At 45.0% G+C, this 22,131-nt stretch overlaps 1 protein-coding gene across 1 annotated transcript in view; it reads right to left on the reverse strand.

The window, feature by feature from the left end:
* GMEB1 (glucocorticoid modulatory element binding protein 1) overlaps positions 1-22,131 on the reverse strand; it is a 45,570-nt gene that overhangs the window by 4,192 nt on the left and 19,247 nt on the right. Inside the window, exons 3-9 of the mRNA XM_049774775.1 lie at positions 21,123-21,205; positions 17,204-17,328; positions 14,840-14,943; positions 9,039-9,196; positions 7,495-7,623; positions 4,651-4,788; positions 1,240-1,362 (exon numbers count right to left, since the gene is read on the reverse strand). Coding sequence (XP_049630732.1) covers positions 1,240-1,362; positions 4,651-4,788; positions 7,495-7,623; positions 9,039-9,196; positions 14,840-14,943; positions 17,204-17,328; positions 21,123-21,205 — 860 coding nt within the window. The remainder of the gene's footprint in view (positions 1-1,239; positions 1,363-4,650; positions 4,789-7,494; positions 7,624-9,038; positions 9,197-14,839; positions 14,944-17,203; positions 17,329-21,122; positions 21,206-22,131) is intronic.

The raw sequence follows: 22,131 nt of genomic DNA on the forward strand, positions 1-22,131 counted from the left end.
GGGGAGGACTATATCCGGTACAAGCGATTGAAACCAGGCCAGGCACATGCAAGGTAAGCACCCTAGCCACTATATACTATCATTGTAGCTCCTAGTTTCTTTTTTTTTTTTTTTTTTTTTTTTTGATTTTTGGGCCACACCCGGTAATGCTCAGGGGTTACTCCTGGCTATGTGCTCAGAAGTTGCTCCTGGCTTGGGGGACCATATGGGACACTGGGGGGATCGAACCGCGGTCCGCCCAAGGCTAGCGCAGGCAAGGCAGGCACCTTACCTTTAGCGCCACCGCCCGGCCCCATAAGTAATTTTTTTTTTTTAAGTAATTTTTTGTTTGTTTGTTTGTTTGTTTTTGGGCCACACTCGGCAGTGCTCAAGGGTTACTCCTGGCTGTCTGCTCAGAAATAGCTCCTGGCAGGCACGGGGGACCATATGGGACACCGAGATTCGAACCAACCACCTTTGGTCCTGGATCGGCTGCTTGCAAGGCAAACGCCGATGTGCTATCTCTCCGGGCCCTGTAGCTCCTAGTTTCTTTTCTTTTTTTTTTTTTTTTTCTTTTTTTGGTTTTTGGGCCACACCCGGTGACGCTCAGGGGTTACTCCTGGCTATGCACTCAGAAGTCGCTCCTGGCTTGGGGGACCATATGGGACGCCGGGGGATCGAACCACGGTCCGTCTCCTAGGCTAGCGCAGGTAAGGCAGGCACCTTACCTCGAGCGCCACCGCCCGGCCCTGCTCCTAGTTTCTTTACATTATTTATTTATTTATTGGTTTTTGGGCCACACCCAGTGATGCTCAGGGGTTACTCCTGGCTATGCGCTGAGAAATCACTCCTGGCTTGGGGGACCATATGGGACACCGGAGGATCGAACTTCGGTCCCTCTTAGGCTATCATGGACAAGGCAGAAGCCTTACTTACCGCTTGTGCCACCGCTCCGGCCCCTCTTTACTTTATATTTTACTTTACATGCAAGAGGTTTGGGTTCCAGCCCTGCACAGCACAGTGCCCTAAGCACCACCATAATAGCCCCTCAGAGTGTTGCTGGATAAGACTCACCAAAAAGAAAAGGCAGGGAAGGAAAGGCAAAAAACAGAAAGCGAGGGAGGAAGAAAGAAAGAAACAAAGGGAAGTCAGTCATAACTGAAAACAATAAAGAAATCCAAGCATCAAGGATATCAGTATAATATTACTTAAGAAGAGAGAAAAAAGAGGTGGGAGGAAAAAAAAAAGAGAGATACACACCTGTCAAAGTATAGAGAAACTGCTCTTCTCCCTGTTCTACTTGGTTCCGTCTGTTGTCCAAAACCTTCTTGACTGTGTCCATTAGGCCGAAAGTATGAGCTACATTATTGAGAACAGCGGCATCTGTTTAAAACAAAATGCATGTCTGTTGAATCAAAACAAAAATGTTCTACTATTCTCTGTGTACTACTTATAAATATCAAACCACCAAAAATGGCAGGATTATTTTCACTACACTAAACCAAGTCACTTCTTCCCCAGTATACATGCCAGTGTTCTCTCTAATCCATGCTACTGTCTTCTATTGTCCAGAATGATTCCCTTCAGAGATCCCCAACTGCTTTTCACGTCCTATATACTCTATTCTCTACATGCTGCCTTATTGTATTATCTTTTTTTTGTTTGTTTGTTTTTGTTTTTTTTAGGCCACACCCGGCGATGCTCAGGGGTTACTCCTGGCTGTCTGCTCAGAAATAGCTCCTGGCAGGCACGGGGGACCATATGGGACACCAGGATTCGAACCAACCACCTTAGGTCCTGGATCAGCTGCTTGCAAGGCAAACACCACTGTGCTATCTCTCCGGGTCCCTTATTGTATTATCTTATATGTTTTAGTACTGGGAATTTAACTAGGTCCTCACAAATGCAAAACAAGTACTTCTCCAATGAGCCACATCCCATCTATGTATGAGCTGTTTGAAATAATATAAATATGATCACTTTACATCCTACTCAAAACACTATGATGACTGGAACTAAGGAGACAGTTGGAGGGTTTTGTTTATTTGTTTTTGTTTTGTTGTTGTTGTTTTAGATTTTGTTTTGGCTATGCACAGTGATGCTCAGGGGTTACTCCTGGCTCTGCACTCAGGATTTGCTTCTGGCGGTGCTCAGGAGGACCGTATGTGGTGCTGGGGAATAAGATCCTTACACACTGTGCTATCTCTCTGGACTAACAATAGTGGTCTAGAGCATTTGTCTTCTAAATGTAAAATCTCAGGTTTTGGGGCCAGAGCAAAAGCAGTTCCCCAAGATTCAGCACTGGTTTGGTGAGCTGCGAGCTGACTGACTGCATAGGGTTGCCGGTTATTCTTGTGCAGGTTGGTGTGAACAAAATTGACAATATCTGGTCGAATGGGAGCCTTGAACACTGCAGGCAAATTGATATTTTTACCAGCTGACTCACCCATTTCGGAGTACACCGAAATCAGTGGGTGAGCACATGCCATGGCAGCAGCGGAGAAGACCACATTCCTCTCCGGGCCCACGGCTGGCACAGGAAAATCTCAGAAGTGATTATTAAATGTAGAGATAGGAGTAAGCCTTAAGCACCGATGAGTGCTCAAACAAACAAAAAGAAAGTGTTTGGAGGCTGGAGTGATAGCACAGCAGTTAGGGGCGTTTGCTTTGCACGTGGCTGACCTGGGTTCAATCCCTGGCATCCCATATGGTCTCCCAGCACTGCCGGGAGTGATTTCTGAGTACAGAGCCAGGAGTGACCTCTGAACGCAGCTGGGTGTGGCCCAAAATAACAACAACAAAAAATTAAATTGAATTAAAAAGAACACCACTGTGAAGTATCATGAACCTTAGGTCATTGCAAAAACAGCAATAAAAGTAAAAGATGAGGGCCCGGAGAGATAGCACAGCGGTGTTTGCCTTGCAAGCAGCCGATCCAGGACCAAAGGTGGTTGGTTTGAATCCCGGTGTCCCATATGGTCCTCCGTGCCCGCCAGGAGCTATTTCTGAGCAGATAGCCAGGAGTAACCCCTGAGCACTGCTGGGTGTGGCCCAAAAACCAAAAACCAAAAAAAAAAAAAAAAAAAAAGTAAAAGATGGAAAAAAAAAAAGTAAAAGATGGAGGAAATCAGTATGATGGCTTACCATCATTAGAATATAACCCAAGGTATTGACAAAAGTTTATCCAAACTGTCTCCACTAGGGCTGAAGAGACTGGCACAGCGGTAGGGTGTTTGCCTTGCACTCGGCTGACTCAGAATGACCTGGGTTTGATCCCCAGTGTCCCATGTGGTCCCCAAGCCAGAAGCGATTTCTGAGCGCATAGCCAGGAGTAACCCCTGAGTTTTTGGGTGTGGCCCAAAAATAAAAAAACAAAACAAAACCACAAACAAACTGTCTCCACTGATTTGTCTTCTGCAAATATATCTGAGCTTCTATAATTCTTTAAAAAAATTACTTGCAGGGCCGGTGAGGTAGCACTAGAGGTAAGGTGTCTGCCTTGCAAGCACTAGCCAAGGAAGGACCATGGTTTGATCCCATGGTGTCCCATATGGTCCCCCCAAGCCAGGGGCAATTTCTGAGCACTTAGCCAGGAGTAACCCCTGAGCATCAAATGGGTGTGGCTGAAAAACCAAAAAAAAAACAAAACCAAAACCAAAACAAAACAACAACAAAAATTACTTGCACTCAGCCAACTCATGTTCAATCCCTGGCATACCATATGGTGCCCTAATCACCACCAGCAATAATACTTTTTATTTCGGTTTGGTTTTTGGACCACACCCTGTGATGCTCAGGGTCCACTCCTGGCTATGCACTCAGAAATTGCTGCTGGCTTGGGGCACCATATGGGACACCAGGGGATTGAATCGAGGTCCATCCTAGGTCAGCTTGTGCAAGGCATATGCCCTACTGCTGTGCCACTGCTCCGCCCCCAACCACAAGGAATAATTCTTGCGTACAGAGCTAGGAGTAACCCCAAAGCACCACTGGCAGGCTCGGGGTACATATGGGATGCTAGGGATCAAACCCAGCCTACCAAAAGCAATTTCTGAGTACAGAGCCAGAAATAACCCAAGTGCTGTTGCATGTGGCCCATAAAACAAACACAAGGGCCCGGAGAGATAGCACAGCGGTGTTTGCCTTGCAAGCAGCCGATCCAGGACTAAAGGTGGTTAGTTTGAATCCTGGTGTCCCATATGGTCCCCCATGCCTGCCAGGAGCTATTTATGAGCAAACAGCCAGGAGTAACCCCTGAGCATTGCCGGGTGTGGCTCAAAAACCAAAACCAAAACAAAACAAAAAACCCCACAAACAATAAAACCAAAAAAACATGGGGCTAGAGAGATTGCCCAGTGGTAGGGCATTTGCCTTGTACACAGCCAATCCAGGATGAACAGTGCCATTCTATATGGTCCCCCGAGCCTGCAGGAGAGATTTCTGAGTGCAAACTAGGCATAACCCTGAGTGCCACAAGGTGTGACCAAAAACCAAAAATCTACCAAACAAACAAACTCTACACAAGTAACTTCAATTTTAATGAGCCTTAATTTGCTGATCTGTAAGACGGGAGTAATAATACCTATATCTCAGTATTTCCGTGAGGCTTACAGGATCTGCCTTTGTTAATGCTTAATAAAGGACCACTGTTATTAGAATTAGAGCACTTACCTGTGACCTGGAAGGGAGCCTGAATGAGCCGCTGTTGAACTCCCCTGAGTAATTCTTCTATTTCCTTTTGTATATTGCAGACAACCTCTTCCATCAACCCTACATCAGCTATTCCTTTCCAGAACATCAAAGTGTCTTCTAGCATAAGAGGGATAAGAGAAAGTAAATAAACAAACAATACTATATACACTGAGGCACACCCGTACACCCATTAAATTAAAAATTATTTGGGGGCGCCAGAGAGATAGCACAGTGGTAGGGCATTTGCCTTGCATGCGGCTGACCTGGGAGGGACCCGGTTAGATTCCCGGCACCCGTATGATCCCCTAACCTGCCAGGGCAATCTCTGAGTGCAGCAGGAGTAATCCCTGAGCACCAGTGGGTATGGCCCAACAACCAATCAATCAATTAATCATTAAATAAAGTCTGAAAAAATTATTTCAAGGGGCCAGAGAAATAGCATGGCGTTAGGGCGTTTGCCTTGCAATGTAGGAGAGTGGTTCGAATCCCAGCATCCCATATGGTCCCCCGAGCCTGCCAGGAGCAATTTCTGAGCGTAGAGCCAGGAGGAACCCCTGTGCGCTGCCAGGCGTGACCCAAAAACCCAAAAAAAAAAAAAAAAAAAAAAAATTTCAAGGCCGGAGCAATAGCACAGTGGTAGGGCATTTGTTTGTATGCAGCCAACTCTGGATGAACCCCGACTCAATTCCCGGCATCCCATATGGTCCCCTAAGCTTGCCAGAAGCAACTTCTGAGCGCAGAGTCAGGAGTAACCCCTGAGCACTGACAGGTATGGCCCAAAAAAAAAACAAAAGAAATTTATTTCAGTTCTGGGGCCAGAGTAAGTACAGCAGTAAGGTGCTTGCCTTGCACATGGCTGACCCCAGTTTGATCCCTGGCATCCCATATGGTCCCCTGAGCACTGGTAGGAGTGATTCTAGAGTCCAGAGCCAGGAGTCATGCCTGAGTTTCAATCACTTAATTATTTCTTCTAACATCTTACAGCCTGGTTTATCTAAGAAATAGACCAAAGGGCCCGGAGAGATAGCACAGTGGCGTTTGCCTTGCAAGCAGCCGATCCAGGACCTAAGGTGGTTGGTTCGAATCCCGGTGTCCCATATGGTCCCCTGTGCCTGCCAGGAGCTGTTTCTGAGCAGACAGCCAGGAGAGTAACCCCTGAGCATCACCAGGTGGCCCAAAAAACCAAAAACCAAAAAAAAAAAAAAAAAGAATTACTCATTTTGGGGCCAGAGAGATAGCATGGAGGTAAGGCATTTGCCTCGCATGCAGAAGGATGGTGGTTCAAATCCTGGCATCCCCTATGGTCCCCCGAGCCTGCCAGGGGCGATTTCTGACCATAGATTTAGGAGTTTCCCTGAACGCTGCTGGGTGTGACCCAAAACCCTCTCAAAAAAACCCAGCAAAATTAGAGGTCTTCTGTACTCATAATCATTATTACAATAAATCAAAAAACCTTGCATGAAACCAGTGTTTAAAAGGGAAAAAAAGGGGGCCGGCAAGGTGGCACTATAGGTAAGATGTGCCTTGCAAGTGCTAGTGTAGGACGGACCACGGTTCGATCCCCCGGCATCCCATATGGTCCCCTCAAGCCAGGGGTGATTTCTGAGCTCGTAGCCAGAAGTAACCCCTGAGCGTCAAACGGGTGTGGCCCAAAAATCAAAAAAAAAAAAAAAAAAAGGGGAAAAAAGGAAGAGAAAAGGTCCAGAGCGATAGCACAATTGTAGGGTGTTTCCCTTGCAGGCAGCCTACAAGGACCTACCCAGATTCAATTCCTAGCATCCTATATGGTCCCCTGAACCTGAGAAATTTCTGAGTGCAAAGCCAGGAGTAATCCCTGAGCACCACTGGGTATGACCCAAAAACCAAAAACCAAAAAGAAAAAAAAGGAAGACAGAGACAGAGAGAGAAGAAAAATGTTTGTTATAGAGGCAGGCAGTGGGGATTTAATGGGGGGAGGGTGGGAAGCAAACTGAGGACATTGGTGGCAGAAAATGTGCACTGGTGAAGAAGGGATGGGTGTTGGATATTGTTTTTTGTTTTTTTTTTCTTTTGGTTTTTGGGCCACACCGGCGGTGCTCAGAGGTTACTCCTGGCTATCTGCTTAGAAATAGCTCCTGGCAGGCACGGGGGACCATAAGGGACGCCGGGATTCGAACCAACTACCTTAGGTCCTGGGTCGGCTGCTTGCAAGGCAAATGCCCCCGTGCTATCTCTCCAGCCCCGAGTGTTGGATATTGTATAAGTGAAACTCAATCATGAACAACTTTGTAACTGTCTCACAGTGATTCAAAATAAATTATTCTTTTTTTTGTTTTGTTTTGTTTTTGGGACACACCCAGTGATGCTCAGGGGTTACTCCTGGCCGTCTGCTCAGAAATAGCTCCTGGCAGGCACGGGGGGGACCATATGGGACACCGGGATTCGAACCAACCACCTTCGGTCCTGGATAGGCTGCTTGCAAGGCAAACGCAGCTGTGCTATCTCTCCGGGCTCAAAAATAAATTATTCTAAGCACAGAGCCAAAAGTAACCTCTAAGTGCTGCAGGGTGTGGCTCAAAATAAATAAATAACAAGATGATTTAGAGAACACATAAGAAAAAAAAATCTTGCATGAGGGACTGAAACAATAATACATCGTTAGGACATTTGCCTGCGTGTAGCTGAACTGGGGGGACTGTATAAGACACTTGGATTGAACCAGGGTTGGCCACGTGCAAGGCAAGCACCCTATCCACTGTATTATCTTTCATTATCTGTTCACTGCCAGTTGTGACGCAAAAACAACAAAATCTTTTCACAATACATAAGCCCCACAGAAAGTACCTGAAATTTCCTCTGAGTCTTTTTTCATGCCCTCCTCTGTGGCCATGGTGACAGCAGCAGTGAGAGCCGAGTTCCATTCCAGCCCTGCCTCTTCTATGCTCTCCTCTGAGATTGCAATCTGTGTGATACCTAAAAGCATTCCATCACAGAAATATGAATATAAGGAAAATAAATTTTATGAAAAAAGTCATAGCTATCTCTATCTCATACACACAGTTTGAGTCTATATTTTGCCTGCAAGTTCATATTTTAAAAACTAGAATCCTAGGTAAGCTAGGAAGAACACTGACTTTGCTAAAATAATCCTGCCTTGCGATCTGTATGAAAAGTGAAAGATAACATAAAATTATAACAAGAGGGCCGGAGAGATAGCACAGCAGTAGGGCATTTCCCTTGCACGTGGCTAACACAGGACGGACCCCAGTTTGAATTCTGGCATCCCATATGATCTCCCGTGCCTGCCAGGAGCCAGGAGTAACCCCTGAGTGCTGCCAGATGTGCCCCCTCACCCCCCAAAAAATGATTGAGTGAATAGAAAGGGCTGGAGAGGGTAGGGTGCTAATTTCCAAAAAGCCAACCTGGGTTCAACTCCCTACACCCTATATGATTCCCTGGACACTGCCAGGAGTGATCCCAGAGCACAACCAGCACTAAGTGAATGAGTACCTCCAGGTATGGCCCAAACATCCCCTCTCCCCAAAAACAAACAAACAAAATAAGTAAAATACTAAATATTCTACATTTTTTATTTTCTTTAGCCTTACTATGATCAATTAAGTCATCATTAAGTCATCATTAAGTCAGCTTCTTATGTATAGTTGAGACACTCTATCCAACTGTAATTAAGCACTCATGGTATTAACTGAATCTTCAATAATACACTTTCCTAAATAATAATTTTATGGAGCTAGATAGTACAGCAGGTAAAGTGTTTGCTTTGCATGCAGATAATCCGGGTTTGATCCCCAGCATACCATATGGTCCCCTGAACCCTCCAGGAATGATTCCAGAATATAGAACTAGGAGTAACCCCCCCCCCCCTTTTTTTTGTTTTTGTTTTTTGGGTCACACCCGGCAGTGCTCAGGGATTATTCCTGGCTCCAGGCTCAGAAATTGTTCCTGGCAGGCACAGGGGACCATATGGGGCGCCAGGATTCGAACCGATGACCTCCTGCATGAAAGGCAAATGCCTTACCTCCATGCTATCGCTCCAGCCCGAGTAACCCCTTCTTACATGGCTACATTTCTCCTAGACATTATGGATTCCTAGCCAAAACTCAGTAACATGGCAGATAGAGGACCACCAAAGAGAGAGGTGAATGGGCTAAAGCACATGCTTTGCTTGCAGGAAGCCGAGATTCCATCCCTGGCACTGCATGTCTTCCCAGCACCACCCAAGCAACCCCCAAGCACAATCCAGGAGCAGGCTCAAAGCACTGCTAGGAGTGACCCAAAGATCAATAAAATTAAACAGAAAGAAGCACAAAGCAGAAATGAAGTACTGAAAAACACAGTGGGTTTTCAGGTGGTTTCCTACCCCCTACCATCAGCCGAAGTGGGTGTCTGCACCACACTTGTCTGCTGTCCAGGCACTGGTGCTCTTGCACTGCTGATCAGAAGATCAAATTTGGTGCTTCTGCAGGTATTGGAGCAAACCTTGTCATGTTGATAAAAATCAATCTGTCCAGAGTCCATCATTTTCCTGTGCAAAGAGAAACAAGTTCAGCCTGCACTTCAACTAGATAGAATTAGGCTTCTGGGACAAATGGAGAAAAAGATACTGAGCCCACTCCAGGTGAGGTTGGGAGACCATATGGGATACTGGGAATCAAACTTGGATTGGCTGTGTGCAAGGCAAACACCTTATCTTAGACTATCTTTCCAGTCCACATTCTGCATACAGAGATTACTTCTGGTGGGTGCAGGGGACCACATGGGAAGTCAGAGATCAAACCTGGGTTGGTTAGTCATATGCAAAGCAAATTTCCTACCTACTGTACTATTGCTCAGGGCCCTGTTGACACTACTGAAATCACAAAAATATCAGCATACTTGTTTTTTGGATTTGGGGAAATTCCCTGTGGTGATTGGAAGACCATATGGGGTACTGGGGACCAAGCCCAGATTAGCTATGTGCAAGATAAAAGCCTTACCCTCTGTACTATCGCTTAATCCCTAGCATATTTTTCTGTTGTTGTTTCTACTTTTTTTTTTTTTTTTGGTGGTTTTTGGGTCACACCCGGCAGTGCTCAGGGGTTATTCCTGGCTCCAGGCTCAGAAATTGCTCCTGGCAGGCACGGGGGACCATGTGGGGTGCTGGGATTCGAACCGATGACCTCCTGCATGAAGAGCAAACGCCTTACCTCCATGCTATCTCTCCGGCCCCTGTTGTTTCTACTTTTAGGCTACATGTGGTAGTGCTCAGGGGTCACTCCTAGCTCTGCACTCAGAAATCACTCCTAATGGGTTCGGGGACCCTACGATGTGCCAGGGATAAAACCCAGGTCAGGGCCAGAGTGGTTGCGCGGAGCAGTAAGGCATCTGCCTTGCCGGTGCTGGCCTCGGATGGACCTCAGTTCGATCCCCTGGTATTCCATATGGTTCCCCCAAGCCAGGAGCAATTTCTGAGCGCATGGCCAGGAATAACCCCAGAGTGTCACTGGGTGTGGCCCAGAAAACCAAAAAAAAACCAAAAAAACAACAAAACCCAAAGAAACAAAAAACAAAACCCACAACAACAACAACAACAACAACAACAAAAAACAGATCAACCCAGGCAAGTACTATCACTCCGGCAACCTTGACAAATTTCTTTTTTTTGGGGGGGGGGGGGGTGGGTAGTGGATTTGGGCTACACCCAGTGACGCTCTGGGGTTACTCCTGGTTATGCGCTCAGAAATCGCTCCTGGCTTGGGGGACCATATGGGATGCCAGGGATCGAATCAAGGTCCATCATGGATCAGACGTATGCAAGGCAATAGCTGTGCTATCACTCTGGCCCAGTTTGACAAATTTCTTAAGAAAAAAATTGATAGGGTAATATAGCAGGAAGGTACTTGCCTTACATGTGGCCAACCCAGGTTCAATCCTCAGCACCCTACATTTTCTCCTTACTGCTGCCAAGAGTGACCCCTAAGCACAGGCTAAAAAGGAGTCCCTGAGGGCTAGAGTGATACACAGTAGGGAGGGCATTTGCCTTGCATGTAGCTAATCCAGGTTCAATCCCGACATCCTGATAACTGCCAGGAGTGACTCCTGAGTGCAGAGCCAGGAGTAACACTTGAGCAATTGCACAGTGTGGCCCAAAAACTGGAAGAAAAAAAAAAAAAAAGTAGATCCCGAGGGGCCAGAGCTATAATAAAGCAGGTAAGGCACTTGCAGGGCCAACCTGGATTTAATCATTGGCATCCCATAGGGTCCCAAAAGGACTGCCAAGAGTGATTTCTGAGTGCAGAGCTAGGAGTTATCTCTGAGCATTTCGGAGTGTGGCTAGAAAGAAAAAAGAAAATAAGTAGCCCCTGAGCACCACATATAATCTCGAAGCAGACAAAAAACTTTTATTTTAACAACTGTACCATATCTGTAGTATATATTCAAGTTTTTGCTTTGTCTTATTTTGGGGATTTGGGCCACACTTGGCGGTGCTCAAGGGTTACTTCTGGCTCTGTGCTCAGAAATCACTACTGGCAGACTCAGAGGACCATATGGGTTGTTGGGAATTGAACATGGGTCGGCCACATGCAAGGCAAATGCCCTATTCGCTATGTAATCACTCTGGTCCTATAGTCAAGTATTTTTGAAAAGACCTAATTTACTTTACCTGTTCTTTTATTAAAAGCAGACTATAATTTGCATCATCATAATATTACAGATAAATTTTTTTGGGGGGGGGTCACACCCGGCGGTGCTCAGGGGTTACTCCTGGCTGTCTGCTCAGAAATAGCTCTGGCAGGCATGGGGGACCATATGGGACACTGGGATTCGAACTAACCAACAGGTAATATTTTTATGCTTGATCTCTTCAGGCAAAATAGGAATATTTTTCAAAAAAGTTAAAAATATGGGCTGGTGGGCCTGAAGAGATAGCACAGCGGTGTTTTCCTTGCAAGCAGCCGATCCAGGACCAAAGGTGGTTGGTCCCATATGGTCCCCTGTACCTGCCAGGAGCTATTTCTAAGCAGACAGCCAGGAGTAACCTCTGAGCACCACCGGGTGTGACCCAAAAACAAAAACAAAAATATGGGCTGGAGAGATGAATTAATCTGTTTGCCTTGCACATGACCAACACAATACTATACTTCATATAGTCCCCCAAGCTCTACCAGGAGTAACCTCTGAGCACTGAAGAATGTGGCCCCAAAACAAAATAAAGCAGGATAGGAGACATAGCACAGTGGATAAGGCATCCTCTTGCATGCAATGTACTCCAGTTTAATTCCTGGCACCACATAGGATGTCCTGAGTCTGTCAGAAGTTGCCTTGTGTGTAAAGCTAGAATGGCCACTAAGCCTGTCGACTGTGGTTCCCTCAGTTAGAACATTGGCACATGGTTGCTCAGGTCCTGCAAGGAGTGATACCAAAGTACCACAAGGGGATAAGTTTCTGGGTATCACTTTTAAGTTTTGGGGTTTTATTGTTGTTCAAAACACAAATAAACAAGAACATCAACTAAACCACATGCTTTGCGTGTAATAGGCCCTGGTTATATATTCTGCAAGGCATAATTCCTCAAGTTCAGCCTGGAGCAAAGTAAGAAGTAGCTCCTTTGGTGTGGCTAAGAAACAAAACAATTTTACCAGATGGAAAAAAAATCACAACAGTAAACTTAATTCAAAAAAAGGTAAATGGGGGGCCAGCGAGGTGGTGCTAGAGGTACGGTGCCTGCCTTGCAAGCGCTAGCCAAGGAAGGACCGCAGTTTGATCCCCTGGCGTCCCATATGGTCCCCCCTAATCCAGGGGCGATTTCTGAGCACTTAGCCAGGAGTAACCCCTGAGCGTCAAATGGGTGTGGCCCAAAAAAACAAACAAAAAAAAAAAAAAAAGAAAGAAAAAGGTAAATGGAAGGCTGGAGCAATAGTATAAGTAGATAAGAGATAAGGTACAGTGTAGTGGGGCCGGGGTGGTGGCTCTAGAGGTAAGGTGTCTCTGCCTTGCCAGCGTTAGCCTAGGACGGACTTCGGTTCGATCCCCCAGCGTCTCATATGGTCCCCCAAGCCAGGAGTGACTTCTGAGCGTACAGCCAGGAGTAACCCCTGAGCGTCACCGGGTGTGGCCCAAAACCAAAAAAAAAAAAAAAAAGGTACAGTGTATTATTGTACATAATTTGCCCTTGCATGTGGTAGACCTAAATTTGATCCCTGGCATCCCATATGCCCCCTCCCCAATTTACTGCCAGGATTAACTACTAAACATAGCCAGGTGTGGACACACAAAAAAAGGGGGTGTCTTTGGGAGACAAAAGATAATAGCATAGTGAATAGGGTATTTGCCTTTAATGCAGTGAACTCAGGTTCAAGTTTCAATCTCCAGGACCCATGTGGTCCCTAAACCCACCAGGAGTAAGGTCTGAGCAATGGATATCTTTCTCACACACACATGCACACATAAATGGGTTGGGCATCTTATGGCCTTGTATTTGCCTGAGTTGTCTACTTTAGGGGAAACTCCCCATTCTGGGAAACAGCTAGCAAGTCCCTGGTAGGGGACATGATTTGCCCTTTTTTCCACTCTAGAAAGGCCCATGTTCTCTATTGAGCATATTTCTTATCTACCTCTCTTTTACTCTCCCTTTATTTCTCAGATAAACTTGTTTTACTTTAAAAATAAAAGAGGAATGAGGGAATATTACAAATTCTGTGATTTAACTCTGTGGTATAATGATGGCAAAGATTATATTCACTGTGCATAATTGTTCCTTATAAACAGTACATTTCTACCTTATTAGGATACCCCAGGATTGGACCAACAGCTTACATTTCCATATGACTGCCATGAATCATAGCACTAGGCTTAGCTCAGCATATGTTTGGTGAGCTTTCTTTTTTTTTTTTTTTTTTTTTTGTGGTTTTTGGGTCACACCCGGCAGTGCTCAGGGGTTATTCCTGGCCCCATGCTCAGAAATTGCTCCTGGCAGGCACGGGGGACCATATGGGACGCCGGGATTCGAACCGATGACCTTCTGCATGAAAGGCAAACACCTTACCTCCATGCTATCTCTCCGGCCCCTGGTGAGCTTTCTATTTGTTTAGTTCTTGTTTTTGTTTTTCGGTCATACCCAGCGGTGCTCAGAGGTTACTCCTGGCTCTGCGCTCAAAATAGTTCCTGGAAGGGTCAGGGGACCATATGGGATGCCAGGGATCAAACCTGATCTATCTCTCTCTCTTCTCTCTCTCTCTCTCTCTCTCTCTCTCTCTCTTTCTCTCTCTCTCTCTCCTTTTTTCTCTCTCCTCTCTCTCTCTTCTTCTTCTCTTCTTTCTCTCTCTCTCCTCTCTCCCTCTCCTCTCCTCTCTTCCCTCTCTCTCTCTCATTTGGTGATCTCAAGTAGAACCATCAGATACTACTTCTGAGTATGTATTACCAAAGAGCTTTTTACTCAATAGTCTTATGTTCAAAAAAAAAAAATTGATCTATGGGGCCAGTGAGGTGGCACTAGTGGTAAAGTGTGTGCCTTGCAAACGCTAGCCCAGGAAGGACCTCGGTTCGATCCCCGGCATTCCATATGGTCCCCCCAAGCCAGGGGCAATTTCTGAGCGCTTAGCCAGGAGTAACCAGGAGTACCCCTGAGCATCAAATGGGTGTGGCCCAAAAACAAAACAAAACAAAAAAATTTGACCTAGATGTTGCAAAGGGTTAATTTAATGAAATTTTCCTTCAGTCCCAGTAATTTTAAAACAAGTTGATAAAGGCAAAAGCATGCATTACTCAAGTGATCTTCAGACAGAACCAATGTTTGGAATTAAATAAAAGACTGGGGCAGGGGATCTGACTGTAATAGTAAAGCAGATGATTTCGGCCCCCAACCACTACCACTACCACCACCACCACCACCACTACTAAAACAAAATAAAGATTGAATTCTCTGAATTCTTTTTTTTTTTTTTTTTTTTTGGTTTTGGTTTTTCGGCCACACCCGGCGTTGCTCAGGGGTTACTCCTGGTTGTCTGCTCAGAAATAGCTCCTGGCAGGCACGAGGGACCATAGGGACACAAGGATTCAAACCAACTACCTTTGGTCCTGGATCGGCTGCTTGCAAGGCAAACGCCGCTGTGCTATCTCTCCGGGCCTGGATTCTCTGAATTCTACCACGAGTAAGTGCTCCAATGCATGCTGGAAGATATGTACTTACCTGAGCATGATTCCACCCAGACGAATGGCTCTTTTCCAGTCCTTGAGGGTAGATTTACCCGCCAGATGAACAAAATGTTTGGGACTGATCAACTGATCATTGAACTGAAAAAAAAAAAAATTCAAAGTAATTCAGTGTCAATTTAGGCAGCCAAAAAGAAATCAACTGAAGCTATTAAGTACAAAGAGTATATAAACAACATCTCAACTCATGACATTGCATTATTCAAGCCTCTTGCCCTGCTGTGGCAAAGAAGATGACACTTCTCTGAACACTGTGCCCTGTCCTGGTACAAAAAGGACACACAGAAGAGCAGAGATTAATTAGCATCTAAAAATCCATGAATGCTTTTAATCAAGTACTGTTGTAAAGAATGAAGTCATCAGGCTGGAGCATTAGTATAGCAGTAGGATGTTTACCTTGCACATCACCAACCTGGGTTTGATCCCCAGCACCACATATGATACTCCAAGCATTTCCAGGAGTAATTCATGCCAGGAGTAACTCCTAAGCATGGGTGTGGGGTCCTGCCCCAGTAAAAAGAATAAAATAAACAACCAGGCCCTAATGACAAGATTCAGGTTATGGTGAAAAGTATCAATATGAATAAAATAAAGAAGTATGGGGGCTCGAATAGCACAGAGGTAAGGCATTTGCCTTGCACGCAGCCAACCTGGGATGAGCCCAGGTTCGATCCCCAGCATCCTATATGGTCCCTCAAGCCTGCCAGGAGTAACCCGAGTGCAACTGGGTGTGGCCCCAAAACAAAACAAAACAAAAATATGGTAGAAAACATAACACATTATGATCCTTTATAATTCTAGGATGATGCCCACTAATGATGACTACTATTTACCTATTGGCTGCCAAAGGAAACAGATTGAACAAATGTTCCTGCATTGTATTCTCATAAGGTTTTTTTTTTTTTGGGGGGGGGAGTATCTTTGGGGACACACCTGGCAGCGTTCAGAGACTGAAGTAGCTCCTAGTGGTGCTCAAGGGATTAAACCATGGGTTCCAGCATGCAAAATATATGCTCCATCTATCCTTGCTAAGTTCTCTCCCTGGCCCTTGTGAGAATATTTTTATCAATAATAATTGATTTAGGGGCCAGAGCAGTGGTGCAGCAGTAGGGCGTTTGCCTTGCAGGCAGCTGATCTAGGACAGACCGAGGTTGGATCCCCAGTGTCCCATATGGGCCCCCAAGGAGTAATTTCTGAGCGCATAGCCAGGAGTAACCCCTGAGCATCACCAGGTGAGGTCCAAAAAAAAAAAAAACCAAAAAAAATTTTGACTTAGGGCCAGAGAAATAGCACAGCAGTAGGGCATTTGCCTTGCATGTGGCCAACCTGGAATGGACCCAGGTTCGATTGCGGCATTTCATATGATTCCCCCAAGCCTGTCAGGAGCAATTTCTGAATGCAGACTAGGAGTAATCCCTGAGCACTGCCAGGTGTAGCCCCTCCTCCTGAATTTTTGATTTATTGGGAGAGGGGAGTTTTGGGTCATACCCAATGATAATCAGGCTTTCTCTTGGCTCGATGCTCAAGGATCATTCTTGGCAATACTTAAGGAATCACATGGGATACCTGAGATTGAACTTGGCTATGATACTTACAAGATAAGACCTCTATCTACTGTATGATATCTCAGGCTCCCATATGACTATTTATATTTGAACATAAGAGACTCTGAAATATTAAATAATTTGCTCAAGATCATCCAGCTGATCTGTGGTAAGATATGGAACTTCATTCATTCAATATTTATTTATAAACAGAACAATAATCATTTAAGGTGCTGAAAACACATTCTAAACATAACACATTTATAACTCTCACAAAACTAGTATTCAGGGACCAAGGAGATATTACAGCAAGTGAGGTGCTTTCCTTGCACCAGCTGACCTGAGTTCAGTCCCCACTAAACTGCCAGGAGTAACCCCTGAGAATTACCAGCATGGGCCCCCTAAAAATAACAAAAAGTACAATTTGAATCTCAGTCAATTTTACCCCAAAATCTCTATGTTTCTTCTGTAACACAACAAGACTATAGCCCCAAAATTGAAAGTACTGATTTGATGGAAAAGGCATAGAAACCATACCTCATGAAAACAAGAAAAACCCAAAATAGGGAGGACAAAGCGATAGCACAGTAAGGCATTTGCTTTGCATGCAACCAACACAGGACGGATGGCAGTTTGAATCCTGGCATCCCATTTGGTCCCCTCGCCTGCTAGGTGTGATTTCTGATCACATAGCCTGGAGTCACCCCTGAGCTGAGCGCCACCAGGTATGACCCAAAAACCAACCAAACAAACAAAAAAAAAAAATCCAAAATAGGTCCTGAAGAGAAAACAATTACCTTGACACACTTCACATTTATTCCTGGACAAACAAATTTCTTCCAGAGGAGAATAGCTTTGCTCTCTCCACATGTTATGGGGTAAGCAATTTCCATATCCTCATTTGCTTCTATAGTGCTTGCATCTAAAAATAGAAAAATAAAATCAGTAACTTATTATACATTCTTGTCCAAAAGTTGTGGTGTTTTTTGGGGGGATCACACCCTGCAGCACTCAGGGGTTCATCCTAGCTCAGAAGTTGCTCCTGGCAGGCTTGGGAGACCACACGGGATGCCGGGATTCAAACCACTGTCCTTCTGCATGCAAGTCAAATGCCCAACCTCCATGCCATCTCTCCGGTCCCTTCTTATCCAAAAGTTTTTTTTTGTTGTTTTGTTTTTTGTTTTTTGTTTTTGGGCCACATCCTCTGGTGCTCAGGGGTTACTTCTGGCTATCTGCTCAGAAATAGCTCCTGGCAGGCACAGGGGACCACATGGGACTCCAAGATTCAAACCAACCACCTTAAGTCCTGGATCAGCTGTTCACAAGGCAAACACAAGACAAATGCCACTTTGGCTCCTTATCCAAAAGTTTTAATCAAATATCTCTACTTGTTTCCTCCTGAGGAACTAGCTGATAACTGGGCTGAAAAGATAGCTCAATGGGCTGAGAACATGCTTTGAATGCAGGTTACAATTCCTGGTAACTACATGATTCCCCGAGGGGCAAGAGATATAGTACAAGAGGGAGGGCATTTGCATTTGCCTTGCACACAGGTGGCTGACCAGGGTTTGATCTCCAGCATCCCATATAATCCCCCAGGAATGATCCCTGAGAGCAAAGTCATAGAAAACCTGAGCACCACTGGGTATGGGCCAAAATTCAAAACAAAGCAAAAACACATGATTTCCTTAGCACTGCTGAGAGTAACCATGAGCAGGTAGTTAAAAGAAGACTCTAAGCACTGGTAGTTATGGCAGGAAAAAATAAAGGAAGTTTGATATAATAACCTCCTTAACACAGACACTATGATATATGCTTTTGGTTGGGGAGAAATGGAGGTTTGGGGCCTACCCAAACCGTTCAGCAGTGCTCAGGGGTTCTGTGGTGCCAGCAATCAAGGCTAAGTCAGTTACATTCAAGACAAACACCTCAGCCTCTATCTTATCTCTCTGGCCCAGTGATACATGTTTTATTATTTATTTATTTTTAGATAATACCCTCCCCATCACTCCAGCTGTGTTCTGGGCTTACTCACTCACCAAAGGATCACTTCTATTGGGTTTGAGGGGGACTATATGGAGTGCTGGGATTGAACCAGGTTGGCTATATGTAAAGCACCTGCCTAACCACTACACTATCTCTTCAGTTCTGTGCTATATTCTTTTTGTCTTGTTTTGTTTTTGGGTCACACCTGACACGCTCAGGGATTACTCCTGGCTCTATGCTCAGAAATTACTCGGGGGACCATAAGAGAGGCCGGGATTTGAACCACCGTCCTTCTGCATGCAAGGCAAGCACCTTACCTCCATGCTATCTCTCCAGCCCCTGCTGTGCTACATTCTTAATCTTATTTATTTAGTTCTTAAAAAAATATTGAGAGGCAGTGAATGTTTTCTATTCATGTATGTAGAACTAAAATGTTAGAAAGAGGCATTAACGTTTAACTTTAGGACTTGAGAGAAGATATCTCAACAGTCTAAGCACATTTTTGCTTATAGGAGACCTTGGATCGAGCCAAGATCATACTGTCCTCTAAACACCATTGGGAATGACCTTCAAGCATAGAGCTAGGGGAGCCAGAATGATAGCATAGTGGTAGGGCACTTGCTTTGCATGCAGTGGGCCTGGATTTGATCACCAGCATCCCATATGGTCCTGAGCCTGCAAAGAGTGACTTCTTTTTTGGGGGGATCACATCTGGCAGGGCGCAGGGGTTACTCCAGGCTCTATGTTCAGAAATTGCTCCTGGTACTGCCAAGTGTGGTCCAATCAATCAATCAATTGATCAATAAATAAAAAAAAAAACAAAAGAAAACAAAGCCAAGTTTGTCTAAATTCATAATTTCTTTTCTGTTTCTTTCTTTTTTTCTTTCTTTTTCTTTTTTTGGTTTTTGGATCACACCTGGCAGTGCTCAGGGGTTACTCCTGGCTCTACGCTCAGAAATCGCTCCTGGCAGACTTGGGGGACCATATGGGATGGCATGGTGGAATTTGAACCACCATCCTTCTGCGTGCAAGGCAAACACGGTACTTCCATGCTATCTCTCTGGCCCTCTTTTCAGTTTCTTCTAGTCAACATTAAATCAGTCCTATCAACAACTTCCCTAAATGACAGAGATCAATTTCAAGCTCCAACTACTCTATTTGATTTTTTCTTTCAGGTTTGGGTCAAAGTGGCCGTGCTCAGAACTTACTCCTGGTTCAAGAGTCACTCTTGGTGGTGCTCAGGGGCAATATGCAGTGCTAGGATCAAATCTAAGTCTGCTTCCTACAGTGAAAATACATAGAACTTAAAAAAAAATAAAAGAAAATATATATTTATAAAAATAAAAAAGAAAATATATAGAACTTAACTTCACCCAGGTACTACCTCTTCAGCCTTTTCTTCCTGCCTTCCTTTTTTCTTTTCTTTCTTTTTTGTTTTTTTTTGTTTTGGGGCCACACCCGTTTGACGCTCAGGGGTTACTCCTGGATATGCGCTCAGAAATCGCCCCTGGCTTGGGGGGACCATATGGGACGCCGGGGGATCGAACTGCGGTCCGTCCTATGCTAGCGCTTGCAAGGCAGACACCTTACCTCCAGCGCCACCTTCCCGGCCCCTCTTCCTGCCTTCCTAAGGAAATGACTTGTATAGAGAGATCTACTATTCCTGAAGGCTGAAAAGTTGGGCTATTTTTTGGGAGGGGGTGGGTTTTTAGGTCACACCCAGCAGCACTCAGGGGTTACTCCTGGCTCTGTGCCAGAAATTGCTCCTGTGAGGCTCAGGGGAACATATGGAATGCCAGGAATCAAACCAGGATGAGGTCCTGGGTTGGCTGCATACAAGGCAAACGCCTTACTGCTGTGCTATCACTCCAGCCCCCATGTTTTTTTGTTTGTTTGTTTGGTTGGTTGGTTTTTTGGACCACAACCAGTGGTGTTCAGGGGTTACTACTGGCTCAGCAATCAGAAATCACTCCTGGCAGGCTCAGCAATCAGAAATCACTCCTGGCAGGCTCAGGAGACCATAAAGAATGCTGGAGATCGAACCCAGGTCAGTGGTGTGCAAGGCAAAACATCCTACCTACTGTGCTATTTACTCATGCTCCAAGGCTGAAAAGTTTTAAACTTGTAAAGGTTTATTTTTCTGCATTGCTCAAGAAATCAATCCTGATGATGAAGCTTGGGGGACCATATATACAGGGTGCCTGAGATCAAAACTGGGTCAATAGTATACAGGTCAAGAGCTCTATAAGCAGTACTATCGCTCCAGCCCCAAACTTTTAAAGTTGTAAATACTAAAGCAACAGCGGCAACACTAAGCATCATAGCCTGTGGTGTTCCTAGATATGCCACCATCATTTGAAGACTGCAGAATCAGTAGAGCCAAAGGGTGGGCAAAAAACCATAAACCACAAAAGCTAAGAAACTTCAAATTTGAGTGTGACTCATATGTCACACCCTAAGTCCAATCCTCAGCACCAAAAGACAACAAAAGTCAAATAAATCTAAAATAAGGTTAAAAGTATTTAAATGAAGGGCCGGAGAGATAGCATGGAGGTACGGCGTTTGCCTTGCATGCAGAAGGATGGTCGTTCAAATCCCGGCATCCCATTTGGTCCCCCGAGCCTGCCAGGAGCAATTTCTGAGAGTAGAGGCAGGAGGAACCCCTGAGCACTGCTGAGTGTGACCCAAAATCCAAACAAAAAAAAGTATTTAAATTAAACAAATACTTACCAATCCCTTCTTCAATTTTGTGTATTGTGTGAGTTTCTACTGCCACAACTGCTGTGTTGTTCTCCGACCCAGCTTCATAAATCCTGTTGTAAAAGTGTCCATCGATAAACAAACTATATAAATCATGAAATAATTAATATTCACATCATGGGGGTAAGAAATTTTCTTTAATCTACCTCAAATGGAATAAAATCTATATACTTTACAGCAATACTAGTATTTTTCTTTCCTTGTTTTTGGTCTGTTTTGTTTCTGGGTAACACCGGCATTGCTCTTGGATCACTCCTGGAGGGGCTCAGGGAATCATATGGGATGCCAGGGATCAAACCCAGGTCAGCCTTGAGAAAGGCAAGCTCCCTACCTGCAGTACTATTGTTCTGCCCCCCCCCCTTTTGGTTTGTGTAGGTGTGTGTGTGTGTGTGTGCGCGCGCGCGCGCGTGTGCGCACACGTGCATGTAGTGCCAAGGATCAAACTTGGGGTCTCATGCATACAAGACACATCCTTGCCCATAGTGATTTGACTGCTTTCCACTTTATATATAGTCCAAACTGCCCAAGATTATTTTAGCAGCCTGAATCAGAGAAATAAAACTATTTTCCTCACCTTAAAAAAAGCTTCTCTTGCTATTGTATTTAAGCCACCATTTGCTACTGATTTTTTTCTTTTCTTCTTCTTCTATTTTATCAAGGGTTACTCCTGGCTATATGCTGAGAAGTCGCTCCTGGCTTGGGGGGACCATATGGGATGCCAGGGGATTGAACCACGGTCTTTCCTTGGCTAGCGCTTACAAGGCAGACACCTTACCTCTAGCACCACCTCACCAGCCCCATCGGCTCTTTTCTTCTTTTTATTAATTTTTGGATTACATCTGGCTGTGTACTCATGGATCTGTTCTCAGGGATCACTCCTGGTGAGCTCAGAAGACCCTATATGGAGCTGAGTATTAACCCAGACAGCCAATGCAAGGAAAGTGACCTACCACTGCACTATTTCTCCAGCTTCCACAGT

Source organism: Suncus etruscus, chromosome 6, assembly GCF_024139225.1.
Source record: "Suncus etruscus isolate mSunEtr1 chromosome 6, mSunEtr1.pri.cur, whole genome shotgun sequence".
NCBI classification, from domain to species: Eukaryota; Metazoa; Chordata; class Mammalia; order Eulipotyphla; family Soricidae; genus Suncus; species Suncus etruscus.